This window comes from Halichoerus grypus, chromosome 7 (assembly GCF_964656455.1).
Source record: "Halichoerus grypus chromosome 7, mHalGry1.hap1.1, whole genome shotgun sequence".
Lineage (NCBI taxonomy): Eukaryota > Metazoa > Chordata > Mammalia > Carnivora > Phocidae > Halichoerus > Halichoerus grypus.
The window spans coordinates 85,488,983-85,505,714 of NC_135718.1; the positions used below are offsets into that span (position 1 = coordinate 85,488,983).

Genomic DNA, 16,732 nt, shown 5'->3' on the forward strand with positions numbered 1-16,732 from the left:
CATACAACCTCCCCAGGATGAAACGACATGGCAAGCAGCACTTGTGGGCGGGATTGGAGCCGGAAGCTAAAGGGGGTCCAGGTGATTGCGTTAGACTCTGAGGCCGAGGAGCAGGCATCTTCTAACCGGTCGCTACGTTTCCAACACTGTTGCCGTGGACGCCTGGATATGTGTGGCACCTGCGCTTCCGTCTCCGGTGCCCGGCTGGGGCGGCATCCCTGGGCTCGGCTCAGGGGGAGGGGCGCTCTCTAGTTTGGGAGGAGAACACTTCCCGGAAGGAGGTGGGCCAGGAACGCCCACTTCCCTGGAAGACCTGCCGTGCACTTAGGGGCTGGGAGGGAGGCCGGCGCAGGCCTGGTCCTGGGGCGACTGCCTAGAGGAGGCAGCCCACGGCGGACCCCGGACCCCCCCGCCGCCGCCACCCTCTGCCTCCTGGTGGACCGGGTGGCATTTAAGCATAAACACTCGTGAAAACCAGCTCCTTGTGTGCGGCTTGTGAGGCAAAGTTGTGCCGAAGTTCTCGTGACTAAACGCTGCTCCTCACCATCCCCTGCTCTCGGGCCCAGGCCAGCTCAGTGGGCACCTCGCAGACGCCGCTGTCAGCCCCCAGTCGCGGGGGTCATAACCCCTCCTCTGCCCGCCCGACTCCACTATTAAAGCCACGCTTCAAACTGCCATGTTGTTTTTAATTTTTATTTTTTATTTATTTATTTTGTTTGTTTGTTTGTTTTTGTTTTTTTTGTTGTTTTTTTTTTGTTTTTAATTTTTAATCTGTGCCAGGATAAAACAGGATTTGACCAAGCTCCCAGCTCCCGCACTGCATGGACGTAGCAATTTTATGGATCAGAGTTTTGTTTATATTTGCCTAAAGCCCAGAGGAGGAAAGAAATCAAATCCACAGATCAGCATGTATTTGAAAGAGACGTTTTAGGACTCGGGGAACGTTTTTGTCAATCATTTTCTTAGGAACAGCACCCAGTGGGCCCGGGGAGGCCCTCGCGGCAGGAGCGGCTGGAGGGGAGAGCCAGAGAGCCGTCTGGGCCGTGCACTTGGCAGACAAAACAGAAAGAAAAAAATCCAGCCTCATAGTTTATTTGTAGGAAGAGCACGTTGACAGAAACAATTTCTGTTTTGGAAAATAAACGTATGGCTGCATTCTGGGAGCAGGGGCCACGTCGTAACGGGTGATGGGAGGGGACTCGCGACTCTCGAGACACATGGTCAAGGGACACCTTAAAACGCCAAACAGAACGTTACCTTGTAACTCTGTCCGCCAGGAGACACGTCTGAGCACATCCAGCCATCCGCAAAGTCACGAGACACGAGACTTACCCGGAGCACGATCCATGCACCAGCCCGTGAGACAGAAAACCACGTTTGTCCAAAGGATGGCTCAGAGCTCATCAACTGCACTTGTGGACGAACTTCCAGGAAACAGAGTCTGCCCGTGTCCTTCCTCTCTTCTCCCTCGAATCGAGTACCATGTCCGGATCAAGGAGATGGCCCCCATGCACCCGGGAGCCTTCCACACGGCGGCCGTGTCGCGTGGAGCCAACACGGGGTGAATCGGTGGGGGACATGTTTGCAGAGGTGGCAGGCAGTGCCCGCAGCACAAGCCGCGGGGTGGGGGGCTCAGCGGGACGTGTGTGGAGCCGCCCCACTCTGCAGCAGGGACACGCCAGACCCCTTCACCGGGACCGCCCAGGCCCCCTCGTCCCTGCTCCCCGCGAGTGCCCGCCGCAGCGTCGAGCCTGGGATGGATGATGCGAGTCACGGTCCCCATGTAGGTAAGCTAGAAACCCCCCACGCCCCCACGGCCGGTCCCTCTGGGGCTTCCCTCTGAGGCGCACGGTTCCCGTCCCCGCAGGGGCAAGACAATCTTCGCGGCTTTGCTGGTCACGGATCTCCTTCCATTAGCGGGATCTCTGTGAAAGGAGAGACGGTTACTAGTCTGCCGCAAGGACCAGCAGTTAAAAGCTTTATTAAAACATCTGTAATTCCTGGTGTCAGAAGAAACTCTTAAGTTCCACATATCCGTTAATAATCACGGAAACTGGGCGCCTGGGTGGCTCAGTCGTTAAGCGTCTGCCTTCGGCTCAGGTCATGATCCCAGGGTCCTGGGATCGAGTCCCACATCGGGCTCCCTGCTCAGCAAGAAGCCTGCTTCTCCCTCTCCCACTCCCCCTGCTTGTGTTCCTGCTCTCGTTATCTCTCTCTCTCTGTCAAATAAATAAATAAAATCTTTAAAAAAAAAAAAAATAATCACGGAAACTACTCCTCTGTATGCCGTCTCTTTGTTGAAAAACCTTCCACCAGCTCATGAAAAATACAACGTTAAGACTTTAACCACGTGCCCTTAGGGGTCAAGCCAGAAGAAGGGCAGGATTCAGGGACACAGTGGCAGCGGGCGTGCGGGAAGGAGGCCAGGCTCTGGGGAGCTGTGGCCACGGCCTGGACTGGCACTCCCGCGTGGACGGGGCGCTGTGAGCCTCCCCGGGGAGACACCCTGGTCTCTCTACTGTGAGCTGCAACTGCCAGGCATGCATGCCTGTTACTTCACACCTGCTGGGAGCGCCCGCGTGCACACGGCTTCTCCAGGGCCACCCTGTACCGTGTGCACCCGTCGCCTGATCATGTGCACGGTGACCCTGTCTCTGAGCGCCTCCAGGGCCCCGTCTAAAGCAGGGACGGGGAAGGAAGCATCCTGGTTCCCATGGACACGACAAAACCAAGCGTGGGCCTCCACAGCCGGCGTGTGCCTCCTGAAGTCTCAGCTACGGGCTCATCGAGGGGGACCTGACGGCCTCGTTTGAGGCCTCACACTCAGGGAAAGCGACAAGCGGTGGTTCAGGCCGCAGAAGAGACCAGGCATGGGGCAAACACTCACCGTCTGCAATGTCGATGCCCGGGCTGGTGGACGCCGCCTCTCCCGCCGTGCAAGCCCCCATGTCAGTGCTGTCGGGGCGCGTGCCCCCCGGGCACACGGAAGGCGAATACAGACTCTGGAGCAGCTCGGAAGAGCCTGAGCCGCCGTCACAGGGTTCTGACCCCCCCGGGCCTGTGTCCGTGTCCCCTGAGCCAGGGTACGCTGGGGGGCTCTGGTCGTCCACGGGCAAGCGGCAGCCCTGGCCCACGGAGGCCAGGTACCCGGGGCCTGACGCCCTCATGCCTCCGCTCACAGCCTCGTCGTAGGACGGAAGCATGACAGGCACGCCGTCCACCACCACGAAGTCCGGGTCGCTACAGGAGCTCCGCGGAGGCCCCCTGTGCGAAGGAAAGCAGCACCCACAGATTAGACAGCAGGTCCCTGCGGACCGAGGCCACCAGTGACCCTGTGCCCCTGACAGCTGAGGAGCCTGCGGGAGGACCAGCCTCCTTCCCGGGCCCCCTGCGGCCCATGGCGCTCTGCCCGCACCGCGCTCCGCCCGCAGCATACTCCTCTGTCTTGGGCCCCCCCGCCCCCCTCAGGCTTCCTCCTCCCCGTCTCTGGCCTCCACCCACTGGGCCCCCGCAGGGCCCCTTGCGGAGCCTGCTGGGAATGGAAGACACCTCAGACCAACAGGAACCCAGGACCCCACGTGCCACCAGGGAAGGGGGACCCTGTGCTGCCTATGCCGCTTCATTCTCAGAGTTTTAGTCAAGGTAGAAAACAGGAAGAAAGGAAAGTTCCAAGCTGTGTCTCACCACCTGACCCATTACATGGGCCCCGCTCCACCCCCCAACCCAGCAGCCACCTGAACCTGAGCCACGTGGGGCTACCGGGAGGGCCCGTGGTCCGTGTGGGGGGTCCCCAACGCAGCACCGGCTGCTGGCCTCGCCCCTGCACACCCCATCACCCCGCAGGCCCTGTCTGACCACCTCTCTGCTCCTGGCCCCCACGGAGCCCCAGTGGCTGCGAGCGGCCGGTGGACTGGCTCCTCTGAGGGCCCCCGGGGCTGAGCGACGCATCCCCGAGTAAACCGTCTGGGACAGAAGACAGCCCGGCCGGCGGGCAGACCCTCATGGTGGCAGCAGGGCTCCAAAGCCCAAGGAAATGCCATGCCAGGACGCAGCGTTGCGGGAGGGCAGCACCAGGCCCAAGTCTGCGGACGTTTGGGGCGAATTCCAGAGAGTGAGGAGCAAGGCCCACTCCCCGGGAGGCAGGGCAGGGCTGAAAGGCGAGCTCGCCGTGAACCTTCAAGAGGCTGCTTGCTCTCATTCGGGTGCCCTGGACAAGCCAGCCCCCTTCCTCCCGGGCCTCGCCCTGTCCACGGCCCCCCCACAGTGCTCAGCCCCCATGTGTGCTCATCGAGTGGTTCTCCAGCGTCCACACCCGTGCGGCCCGAGGAAGAGTCCATCCTGGGCTTGCCCCAAACAACGCAGTCTTCTATCTGGACAGCTGAGCGGCTTTTTGGCTGCTTTGGCCGTTTCCAAGCACCCCCATGTGCCATAAACCACGACGTGTGGGTGAGCCCCCCTCTGTGACCCCTGGGCCTTTTCAGACACTGTAATTGCTCACGATGGAACACAGGCCGTGGTTACTAAGCTGTGCTGTTGAGGACAGAGACAGCAAACAGAAGCTCCCGGCATCTCTGCAGGGGCTTGGCTGTGGCACTTCGCAGGCTGGGCCGGGAGAGGGGGCACCTGCGGGGTCGGGACCCCTGTGGCCGGGCAGGTGCATGGCTCAGCGGCTCAGTGGCTCAGCAGCAGAAGGCCAGAGCGGGGCGTGAGGTCCAGGGCGGAGGCGGGCAGGTGCCGTCCCTCCCTCCTCACCCGGCTGGGACTGTGAGGGACGTGGGATTTTCCAGGGGCCTCCTCCTCCACCATCAGCACCCCCTCTGCGGGGGGGCACACATAGTTCTCGGGGTGGGCTGTCCCCGTGGGCAGACAAGTGTCTTTTCTGGAAGCGTAAGGTCCCCGAGGGGAGGCCAGCACAGGGGCCCGAGGACGCTCAGGACTCCGTGGAGCGAGGTGGCTGAAGGCGGCTGGCGTTGGGGAGGCTGGCCAGCGCCCTGCCCTCTGCCTCGGATGGCCGCACGCTCATCGCCCGGCTCTCCCAGCAACACCTCCTCCTGGGAACGTGGCCGGCCAGCAGCCGCGGTGATGGCTGCTGTCGCCGAAGAGCTGGCCTACCTGCTTCCGGACAAGCTCCTCTTCCGTGATGACCGAGGGGAGGACGGAGGCATCGGCCCGAGCCTCTGCGCACGGGCAGGGGAGGGCGAGCGGGTCCTGTCCCCTACCCCACACCTCCTCCAGAACCCCATCTTCTTCCAGAGACTTCCAGGCACGTTGTTCTTCAACCTCTGTTGCGTCACACACCTTCGCCGCATCTCCTAATTCCGTGAATTTCTTACCCTCCCTGTGGGCCGTGGGCCGTGTGCGCATGATGGGAAAGGGGTCCTGCCTGGCAGCAACCCCGACTCTGCGCGCCCCTTCTCCACACCCCACAGCGCCTGGGGCTCACGTGGAGGTGGGGGAGAGGGTGGGGAGCCCTGTCCAGCCCGCGCTCTGACCCCAGATGCCCCACCGCACCCCAGGAGCCTGACCTTTGACCCTCTGCTCTCACCACCCACCTTCAGAGGTGCTGGACCCCAGCACTCACCTGGGGGGAAAGTGGGCCTTGAACTTGGTCTGGAACATCCTGGCCAGGATGACGAGCACCAGCACCAGCAACACGCTGGTCGCCGTGAACGCCACGATCTTCCATGTGGTCAGGAGGGTCTCGTGGCTGCTGGGCCACGTTTGCTCTGCCGGGGAGAGAACAGAGCGGCGCGTGAGGCTTCCGGACTGGGATGGCCCCGTGTCCGTGTGTGGGGGATCTGGGAAACAGCATGCTTATCATGTGCGTCTGGGGGCTCCCCGCATCCGGACCCCACCCCCTGCGCTCTGCCCGCAGCATGGCCTCTGCAAGCCACCCACAGGAACACGCTCCCCACGGGGCTGAGAGCCCGGTGCCCAGCTGGGAGCACTCCTGCTTCTCTGGCAGGGGGAATGGGGGTCCGAATGGGGGTCCGTCGCCCCGGGGAAGCTGTGTTCGCAGCACACCTGGGCCGGGGGGCGGCAGGCCAGGGGGGAGGGGGTCCTGGGCTTGTGGGCTGAGTAGAAGAGAGGGACAGAGGAGTAGAGGGGCGAGCCTCCCCACCGCCTCTAGCCGTCAGCACACCTGCAGGAGGGGCAGCCGACAGTGAGCATTCCAGAACAGCTCCCACCCCTGGGGCCCAGGCCGCCCTGTCTGCCCCCCGCCGTCCTCCCTTGCTGCTGCCACCTCCACAGGCATCCTGTTCTGGCTCCCGTTGCCATTCGTCGGCCTCCAGAGGCCCCGGGTCACCAGGAGCTGCCCCCGGGTCACCAGGTGCTGCCCCCACATACGGGGGCCGGGGACTACGTATTTAGTGATTGTCAGTACTCTGGCAGGAAAGGCCGGGGCGAGCGGGCAGGGCTGGGCGTGCGGGAGACAGAGGGTGGCTGGGTGCTGGTGCCCTGGTCTGCGCCCCGTGCTCACCACCCGGGCTCCTTAGGTCAGCGGTAAGGCTGGTCTGCTAGTCACTTGTTATGAACCGAGAGGGACTGACGTTTGCAAGTGGCCTGGGCCTTCCTACGTGAGAACAGGTGTTCTGTGTGATGACACCCTCTGGGTTCTGACACGTGTCCTCACACACAAGAGAACGGCTGGGTTTGGGCCACACGCGTGGGCTGAGGTCCCTGTCTGTGGGAGGGACAGGCTGGGGGCAGACAGAGCGGACCCTCCTGCCCCAGGGACGGGAACTCACAAAGATGAGTCTCTGTGCCGCGTCCCTACCCTTGCGTGGGGGGGGGGGGGGACACTGCCGGCGGCCACCGTGTGCGGCGTGGCCCGGGCCGTGCGCGCTCACCTGACTGGATGCAGTAGACTTGGTAGGAGGGAAACCACTCCCCGTACTGGCACGTGATGTACTTGTAATCACTGGTGAGGCTGTAGCCGGGGTCGCAGTAAAACTCCACCACAGTCCCGTGGTTGTAGCGCTCACAAGGCCGCGGGTGGCACACGAAGTCACCGTGACTCACGGTCGGAGGCAGCGGACACACTGAGGCGGCGGGGAGAGCTGCGTCAGCACCACGTGCCCGCCGTCGGGCCATCAGGACACAGGTCCGGCAGGAAGGGGTGTCTGCACGTGCACCACCAGACCCGCGACCTGTCCCCGCGGGGTCACCCGGGAGCCCACTGAACATGCCGAGCCCCCGCGGCCGCCGTCCAGCACTGTCGACCACCTGGTAAAGCAGAGGTTGGTCTCACGCGGTAGGGAGTGCGCCCGTTTCACGAAGAGTGTTAAGCGACTGTGTTAATGGCACGCACCGTTCTCTGCCCGACCACCAGGTCGGTACCATTAGGCTATTCGTGGATGAAGCCCTTACTACGGGGCCTGCCGGCCCACGCCTGTTTGTGCGCTATGGCAGCCATCTGGGGCTGTCTGCACCCTGGGTGTCCTCATCTCAATCCCCATGTGCCCTGCGGGGGCTCGACCCAATCCCCAGGCAGGCTGCTGATGGGGGAGCAGGCATCGCGCGGGAGGAGCCTGGATCGGGGCTCGGTTCGGCCCCCACGCGTGTGTGACCTCCCGCGGGTCATGTAGCCTCTCCCGGCCTTGATGTTCTTCCCCGTACAATGGAAGCCTATTCTACCCTCCACGATTTATGGTTTTTCTGACTCTTCTATTCTTCGATTTTAGGGGAAGAAAAACGTTTTCAGTTTCCCCTCAGGACTCAGAACGGCCAATCTGCTTAAACGTCCCCAGGAGACAAAGCACAGACTACCACGGCCTGCTTCACGTCCACACCTGCGGAAGCCCGCTGCCCGGCCAGTGGGAGCCCCCACATGCAGGCCGCGTGTGCAGGGAGGCCCTGGGGCCCGCTAGCAGTTGGACCCCCGCGCACAGAGCCGTCTGGAGGTGTGGGGGTGAGAGGCCCCTACAGACCCTCTTCCAACCCCGCAGAGAACAGGCAGTGAGATCTTGTGGGCTCTTTGCAGAGATGGGGAAGCAGAAGCTCACGTCCCCGGTCTGAGCTCTGGCCCAACGCCGGGCCAGCCGAGCGACCCCCAACAAGCTGCTTCTCACCGGTGAACCTCAGTGCCCTCGCCTATGAAACAGGAGAGTCTAGGGGCTGTTCTGACGTCATGGAAGTGGGCAGCCAGGGACAGCCAGGCCCCAGGAGCCAGAGGGATGCCTGCACAGGGACTGCTTATGTGCTGGTGGAGAGCGGCGGCAGCACGCAGCAGCCCTGCTGCTAAGCTGGGACCGGGCAGGTGTGTCCTGCAGGGGCCGGAGCCCGGGGAGACTCCGATACCACCTGGGATGCCCCAGGGCCCGACCTCCCTGCCTGCCCAGCCTGCAGGCTCCATCTAGACTGGGGGAGGTGGGGAGCCAGCTGATCAGGGGCCTGGGAGAGGCGGCCTGCCGGGCAGTGCCGGTCGCAGCTGGGGCCTGAGGTCGCAGGCCCGGCGTGCCCCATGAGTGCGGCGTCAGGTGCAAGCAGGCAGGGTCAGGAACAGAGCCCCGACTTCGAGGCTGAGGGGTGGCCGCCGCCTTCCCAGAGCCGCCCAAGGGGTCCCATCCCCAGTGCATGGCCGGTTCCACACACTGGGGCTCTGGTTAGACACACCACCTCCAGGATGCCCTGAAGCGTCCCTGGTGGGCGAGCGAGGTGGCCGGCGAGCAGGAGGGAGAGGGTGAGGCACCAGCCAGTCTGGGGATGCCGGCAGAGGTGTGGCAGGTAAGGAGCTGGTGGGGCTCTGGGAAGCGCCTTCCCGGCTGCACGATGCCCTGCGCCCCAGAGGGATAGGCCCGGTGGGGAGCGTCCACATCTGCGGTGAGGCCAGCCTGGCCGTGACCTCTGCCCAGGTAGCCCCTCCACAGCCCAGAGCCCCCACAACGCTGCACCCGGGGGAGGCCCTTTCTGTGGTCAGGGGCACATGGGGCCGTGGGACTCTCTCCCAGCAGGCACTCTGAGCAAGTCCTGGAGCCACTCGGATCCAAAACTACCAGAATGTTTCCAAGGCGCAGGGAGCCATGGTCCCGGCAGCACTCCCTGGCCTTGGCCTCAAGGACAAAGGACCATCCACATCACTGCATTAACTCCGAGGCAAAGGGTCCCACGACGTGCTACAGAACGACGGGGCTGGACTGATGAGCCATCCAGCAGGGAAACCGAGGCAGTGGGGCACAAAGGGGCACGGGCTGCAGACGTCCCCAGATTTACGTGTAAATCGCAGCTCTGAGCTGATGAGCTCTAGCATGCTGGGCGGCGCGTTTGAGTTCTTGGGGTTTTAGCTTCGCCATCCGTGTAATGAGGGAACGATTCCTAACTCCTCGGGTGCCTGTGAGGATTGGGAGCAGCCCAGCTGGGCACCTCCAGGCCCTGATGCAGCCAGGACCCCCCACCCCACACATGCAGTCTGATACGTGTCACGGCCACGTCTGCCCCGAGGCCACGTGAACACCCCTCCCTGCAGAGGCTTCAGTCCCGAGGCTGGCAGCCGCCAGCTGGTGCAGATGCACGCGCCGCCGAGAGGAAACACCTACCTTCACACCTTGCAGTGTCTGATGACCGTGCCTGAACGACCATCAGCTTTGTGGCAAGGGAACCCCCCACCCTGTGTCCTGTCAGAAGCCAGGACGGACGACGGAAGCATTAATAATAACCTAGCGAGCTACAGGCCCCTCCTCTCTGTCCTCCCCCGAAAGGCAGATGCATCTCTAGGTGGAAACCGTGATTTCTCACCTCTCGTCCTGGTTTGCATTGTCGGCACGTGGTGTCCGCTCCGGCCCAGAGACGGGACCGATCACACCACACAGCCCACACGCCAGACCTTCTGAACGAAGGGCCTTTTCACACTTTTGTCTTGACTGTAGTCTTTCACTCATTTTTTTTTTAAAGATTTTATTTGAGAGAGAGAATGAGAGAAAGAGAGAGAGCATATGAGAGGGGGGAGGGTCAGAGGGAGAAGCAGACTCCCCGCTGAGCAGGGAGCCCAATGCAGGACTCGATCCCGGGACTCCAGGACCATGACCTGAGCTGAAGGCAGTCACCCAACCAACTGAGCCGCCCAGGCGCCCTCACTCGTTTCTTAATTCATTTGTTTAACACAACATTTTTGGATAACCACTGAAACTAGACCCTACGTTGGTCCCTACCCTCCTGGGGCTTACCGAAGACAGAGTAAGTAACCAAGGAACTATTTCTGTGGCCGGGCGAGGCTCTCCATCCACTGAACAAAACGTTCCAGCCTCACACACTCACCTGCGGGGGTTCAGTAACCAGGGTGGGAAGACTCCGACATGCAGCCTGGGCCAGCTTCCTTCCCTGAGGGGCGGGCCAGGGAGCCGCGGCCATGCACGCAGAGAAACAGAGAATCCACAGTGCTCGGGCCCCGTGAGGAGGCAGCCCCGAGGGACACGCGCCAGGGGGTGAATGGGGCCGGGGATGAGAAGGAGGAACAGGAAAGAGAGGCTGTGGGTGGACCGAGCCACCAGGGGGGCAGGTCCACGTGGTCCCAGGCCCTCGTGTGGATGCTGCAAAAACCCTGCAGTGCTCACATTTGCGGGTCGCCCTGCTCGAGCTGAGGGCACCCAGACAGCAAGTAAAGCATCACTTCTGCTGTGTCTGAGGGCATCTCTGGGAGAGATTCGCATCTGAATCACAGACTGAGGAGATGGCCCTTCCCAGTGTGAGGGCATCATCATCGTGTGAGGACCCAACAGAGCAGAAGGGCAAAGGGGGTGAACTTGCTCTGCACAACCGCGTCCTCGGATGCTGGTGCCGCTGGTGCTCAGGCCTCCAGACTCGGGCGGAATCACACCGGTGGCTCGCAGACGGCACATCGGCGGGTCCTGGGGAGTCCCAGCCTCCTCGATCTCACACATGCACGCAGTAGGTGTATATGCACTGTGATCACGGACGTATACACGGTATGTGCATGTGCATATATGTGCGTGTACATTACGTACATCTGTACTGCGGTTACATATACGGTACGAACATACACACTGGAGTCATGTACACACAGGATACACACACACGCTGGGACCGAATACGCGTACACGGGAGGCATATACGCACCGACGGTATCCGTATACACCGTGCATACGTGCAGAGTGCTGTGTACGTACAGTACGCACATACACCGTGAACCCACATATCACGTGTGTGAACACGATCACAGGTACACATGCAGGAGCGCACGCACGCACACCGCTGCCTCTGCTTCTCTCTGGAACCGACGCCACAGCTCCCCCACCCGAGCTCCAACCCCACCCTGACTCCACAGGTCAGAGTCCTGCAAACGGAGGTCGGAAACCGCCCGGGCCTCACTGGAGACTCAGCTCTTGTCTCCCCCGTTACCCCCAGATCCCCAGGCCCCGAAGCCCCTGCCCCAGGGCAGTCGGAGAGCTGGAGACGCCGCCCGCCCATCAGCAAGGCCCTAGATGGTTTCACGCCGCCATGGCAGAGCGCAGGGGGGAGGCGCGGACGGCGCGGGGTGCCTGGGCGAGAGCAGTTCAGGGACGGTTCGTCTGCAGGCGGCTCGCCGCCATCACGTCCCACCGGCCCACAGGCCAACGCCGGCACTCCGACCGTGTGCTTCTAGTCCACTACGTGAGGGACCAGATGTAGCAATCTGACTTCCAAGGTGACCTTGGTGCAACATCCAAGACTGTTTTCCATTTCTACCTATTGAAATACAATCTTAATACTGTTGTATGTAATCGTCTAAAGTGGGACTCGTATTAGGTCTTTGACTTTATTTTTTCTATAATCCACTTCTATCCAATGTTTTACGGTTATCGGTCTATAACATGTTAGAAAACAGAAACCAAACCGCTGGTTCTCTCGGTGCTGGCAGATGAGAGGCTTGGGCACAAGGAACACACGATGCCCATGGAGCAGCAAGGAGCTGGTCATGGGCTGTGCACAGGGCCAGGCACACAGGAGGGCCAGTGGGAGGCAGGGAGAGTGGCAGGGACGGGCCCCGGGTCCAGAGAGGGGGTGGAGGGGCTGCCGGGGAGGAAGCCCAGGGTCTAGCCTGTGTGTGCTGGACGCTGGGGGAGCAGGGACAGACACCGCTCAGGGACGGCCAGCGCTAACATGAGACAGTCCGCCGGGAGCAGGGACAGCAACGGTGAAGCCGTCGTGTGGTTCAGGCCACAGCCAGGAGAGGAAGGAGGTGGCCTGGCCCAGGACAGAGGCAGTGACCGTGAGGAGCACAGGATGGGACAGACTTCAGTCTGTTCCCAAAACAGGACTGGTGAGGGTTGGAGTCTGGGGTCGAGGGTGTCTCCCAGATTTCTGACATTGGCGCCTGACAGATAGTGGAGCTCCTCGCCAGGACGGGTTGTCCTGCTGGGTTTGCTCATTGGTAGGAAGTATGGCACCAAGGTCTGGCTTTGCATGGGCCCGTCTGAGCTAAGGGAGCTCTCCACCCGGGATGGGGCAGCCGTGGAGAGCGTCTGCAGCTCGCCTGAAACTCAGGGCTCAGGAGCACAGAGATCAAACCCCAGGGTGGGCAAACTCCCCTGGTGGGGGGTCCCAGTCGAAACGCTGGAATCGGCCGGGGGCACAAGAGTGGCCGAGGGCCGTGTCACCGGGGCCAAGGGTGGAGAGTGTTTGGGGAGCAGGGTGGCTCCTAGCAAGCGAGAAAGCTGGGAGAAGAGTAACACCTGACTTGGCCACACGGAGTCCCTGGGACCTCAGCAGAGGGATGCCATTTAGGAATGAGCTGAGGAGGAGACGGGTGGGTGCGGACGGTGGTCAGAGGTCTGCTGAGCCCACAGAGACGCCCCTGACACCGGGGCTCTGAGCACAAGGACTAGACGGGGGCAGAGCAGGTGGAAGAAAGCCCCCGAGGGGGCAGACTGGCTCTCATGGGGGGACACGGGGTGGGGATGCAACAGAGCTATGGGTAGGCTGGTGGCCACAGGCCCTACGGAGGACTGAGGGAGGCCACCTGTGGGGGAGACCTGGCCTGACCATCTGGTCACTCGCCTCAGGCCTCAGCCGCTGACCTCTCTCCAGCCGACAGGAGAACGAGTTCTTAGAGTCTGTGCCTCGCGAACACAGAACGTACCGTGGGGGCAGAAGCGCGTGGGGCACCACCCTCGGTAGCCGCTGTTTCGGGAACCCCCTGAGCCGCGAGCCCAGGTGTGCTGACCAGTGCTTCAGGGCTCGTCCTGTGGGAGGGAAGGGCCGTCCCTCAGTCTGCGCGCCCGGACCGCCTGCCTGTGGTGCTGGTGCTGGGGGGCTGCTCGCCACCCCACGGGGCTCAGAGCCACCCCACAGTCGTGCCAGCTGACATGACAAATGCTACATCCAGGCTGAGCCACAAAACACGCCGAGCCTCAGGCTGACCACAGCAGAGACGACCCTGGGGATCCCGGGAGCCACACCCTGAAGACAGCTGAGCCCAAGTGACTGGCCGGCCCACGTGCACGAACACCAGCGCGTGAAGATCCACTTCTATTCCGGTGGAGCCACGGAACGTCTCTGGGGACGTGCTCACATCCGTGGCCTACCACGTTCTCCCCGGGGCAGAACAGTGCCGTGCGCCCGCCCAGCTGCTCCTGTCGCCCCCCATCCATCCACGCTGCATCTGAACTGTGTCTCAGTGACGCACGTCAGCGGGTCCTCAACCTGGTTGCACGTGGTGTCACTGGGGAGTGCGGTCTGGCGGGTCCAGGCCGGGTCCTGGGCTGGGCCAGGTCCTCAGGGCCCCAGGTGGGTCTAACAGGTGGCCCGATTTGAGGGCACAGGCTCCGCGGCTGCATCAGACACTAAGACACCCCCCCCACCCCACGGCTGGCTCACGGCAGTGTGAGAACGAGGTGGCCGTGGTGTCCACGGTGGGTCTGCAGCTTCCCCCAGACCCATGCTTTCCAACTGCAGTCCATGGACCTGACCGGCAGCTTGTGGCTCAGCCGGGAGCCTGCAGAAATGCCGCAGGTCAGCGCCATCCGGCAGGAGTCCCAGGCGAGTCAGACAGTCTTTTCCTGGGGGAAAGCCCTGCGGCGAGCTCGCTCTCTCTGTGCCGGGCTGGGGAGCATGGGGACGCGGCAGGAAGCCGGCAGCTCTGAGGGACCAGTGCCAATCATCCCGAGGCACTGAGCATATTGTCTGAGCGGTCCCCACGAGCCGGGGGCGCAGCCCTGCTCGCGACACACACAGCATCACCACACCCCTGCAGTCAACGGGCCGGCGGGCTTCCAGTAATGAAAACTGCCATGGCACCGGCTGCCCCCACCACTCTGCATTTGGGTAATGATGCCAGGAAGCTGGACGGAGCCCCTCCAGGCCCAAGTCCCAGGTGTTTCCAGGGTGACGCCTGGAACTTTGCTTTTCGCTCAGGGAAAGTCAGTAAACATCACGCAGCACATTATAGTCTCCACTCTGGTTCTGCTGTAACTACACGGAAAGCCAGTACACGTGTCCACCCAAGGAAGGAAATGGTGACGAGGCTGGGGTTCTGCTTTTCTCTGGGCTGCAGGGAGCCTGGCGTTTGCCTGCTCAGAGCCATGCTGACAGATCGGCTAAGATCAATACCGCACAGCAGCCCTGAGGGGGGCTCCCGTCTGTTCCGCACTGTGAAGCCGCCACGTCGGGGTCCCCGAACAACACAGCACCTGGGAGAGGTAAGGACACCAGGTGCATGCGGCTGCTCGGCCTTGTCTGCGGGGAACGCTGGCGGCAGCTTTGGGTTCTGATGAGGCTGCTCTTCTCTCTTGGCAGCGACTGAGCGCTGACGGCCAAGTGGGCGCAGCCTCAGCCACCGCAGGGTAAGCAAAGCACGAGCCACCGTGTGTCAGCCTCCTCACGCCTGCGAACCTTTTCCAAAAGGGTTCCTGCTGGAATTGGGGCATCTTACTTTTCTGAAAGGGGAAGCAAGCAGAAGAGCAGGATGAAAAGGAGCGTGTCCCCCAGGCGCAGAGCATGCGGAGCCGGCCGGCAAACCCTCCCACTGTCGACCCCGCCCGGGTCAGTGGGCCAGGGTGTCGTGGCCCTGTTCAAGCTCTTCCACCACCAAATTAACGTACTGAATTTTCTGAACTTGAAACTTCTCATTCCTGCTCCTCGGAAATCCTCGCAGATGAGAAATAGGTGCTTGGACGGTGAGTTTGCGAGCGTGGGAAGCGACAGGCACGCTTTGCGCCAAGCTGTGTGCTCACGCACCCTGGGCATGGCTCCACGTTACACGTGGAAAATAAACAGCCACGTTGTCCGCCAGCAAAGACGCTTCTAAGGTTTCCACAGTATGTCCCAGTGTTCCGAAAACAAACTGTGCCGTTCTGTGAAAAGTACTGAGCGCTCCTGACATCAGAATTGATCTGGGAAGCGCTGGCTGAGGCGCTGTGGGTGTGAGAGGAGATGGGGGCTGGCCATCAGCAAGCGGCCAGGAGAGAGCGGCCGGCAGCCCGGTCAGATGAGGAAGGACCCCTGAGCCTTGGACGGCCATGTGATGGGCAGCGAGATGAAATGCAAGCAGGATTTGCAACCACAACTCCGCAGACACCCCTCTGGGGTACGCCGACCTCACGGACCCTGAGGGCTGCATGCACACCGTCCAACCACTGTGCAGGGCGGGTTCCTCATGGCCTCACTTGCACAGATAAGGGAATCGAGACTCAGCAGGGTGAGGTCACTTGCCCAAGGCCACTCAGCAAATAAACAGCTGAGCTGGGATCTGACTGTAAGTGCGGTTACTCCGGAGCCTCGCTCTCTGCCGAGTCTCGCATGGGGTCTCGCATGTGCCCTAGGGAAGGGCATGCAGGCCACCCAAGGGCAGATGTCCCAGCAGCGATTTCTTCATCTGTTGGGCTGTGGGCTGTGTGCGGGCTGGTCAGAGGTCAAAAAGAGGGAGAGGAGGTGGGGGAGCCCCCTTGGCTCTAGGGGCCATGCGCTGGGCCCAAGGGGACGCTAGCCTGGGACAGGGCTGTGGACAGGGTCCAGAGGAGGTTGGCCAACGGGCTGGGGCTGCCTTGAAGAGAATCTTTCCAAACTGGAAGCAGGTAGAGCGGAGGCAGAGGGTGTCTGTTTCCCCCTAAGCCAAAGGGAAGCATGAGCTGCGGGTTGAATTGTGTCCCTAAAAAAGACACGCTGAAGTCCTAAGTTCAGGCACCTGTGAGCGTGACCTCATTTGGAAACTGGGTATGCCTTGGATGAAATCAGGTTATGGGGAGGTCCTCCTGCAGGAGGGGCAGCTCTCATTCCAGCGTGACCGGTGTCCCTGCCGCGGGGAAGATGCACGGAGAGGAGGCGGCCACCCAGCCACTAAGGCAGGGACTGCAGGCCTGGGAGGCCATGTTGGGAGCCAGACGAGGCAGGAGGGGTCTCACCCCGGGTCTCCGAGGGAACACAGCCCTGTGGACTCTTCTCAGATTTCCAGTCCCCAGAAGGACGAGGACATACGATCCGCTGTGTGAGCCCCCCGTGAGGAACACAAGCCGTTCAGCCGAGGCTGAGCCCCTGGGGCCCTGGGGAAGCAGCCCACCGGACCAGGAGGGTTTCCTGGCTCACATCAGTGTCTTTCCAAAAACAGCAGGACACCGAGATTTCCTCAAAGGGAAGTAAACCAGCTATGTGCCCTGCAGCGGCCACTGAGACAGGCCGCAGTGGGTGGGAGCAGGGCGACCAGGGAGACCAAGTCCCAGGCCTCCAGCCCTCCCTGGGCCACACCCGCAGAAACCAGGCTGGGGAGCACCGCGCTCTGCGGACAGGACAGAGTCACCCAGAG

At 62.1% G+C, this 16,732-nt stretch overlaps 1 protein-coding gene across 2 annotated transcripts in view; it reads right to left on the minus strand.

The window, feature by feature from the left end:
- Positions 1 to 1,076: 1,076 nt before the first annotated feature.
- Positions 1,077 to 16,732, minus strand: part of SUSD4 (sushi domain containing 4) — an 85,212-nt gene continuing 69,556 nt past the window's right edge. For both annotated transcript variants that reach the window (XM_078077821.1, XM_078077820.1), the window contains 4 exons: positions 6,852 to 7,043; positions 5,582 to 5,726; positions 2,888 to 3,264; positions 1,077 to 1,925 (listed from right to left, as the gene is read on the minus strand). In XM_078077821.1, coding sequence (XP_077933947.1) covers positions 1,897 to 1,925; positions 2,888 to 3,264; positions 5,582 to 5,726; positions 6,852 to 7,043 — 743 coding nt within the window. In that variant the 3' untranslated portion in view covers positions 1,077 to 1,896. The remainder of the gene's footprint in view (positions 1,926 to 2,887; positions 3,265 to 5,581; positions 5,727 to 6,851; positions 7,044 to 16,732) is intronic.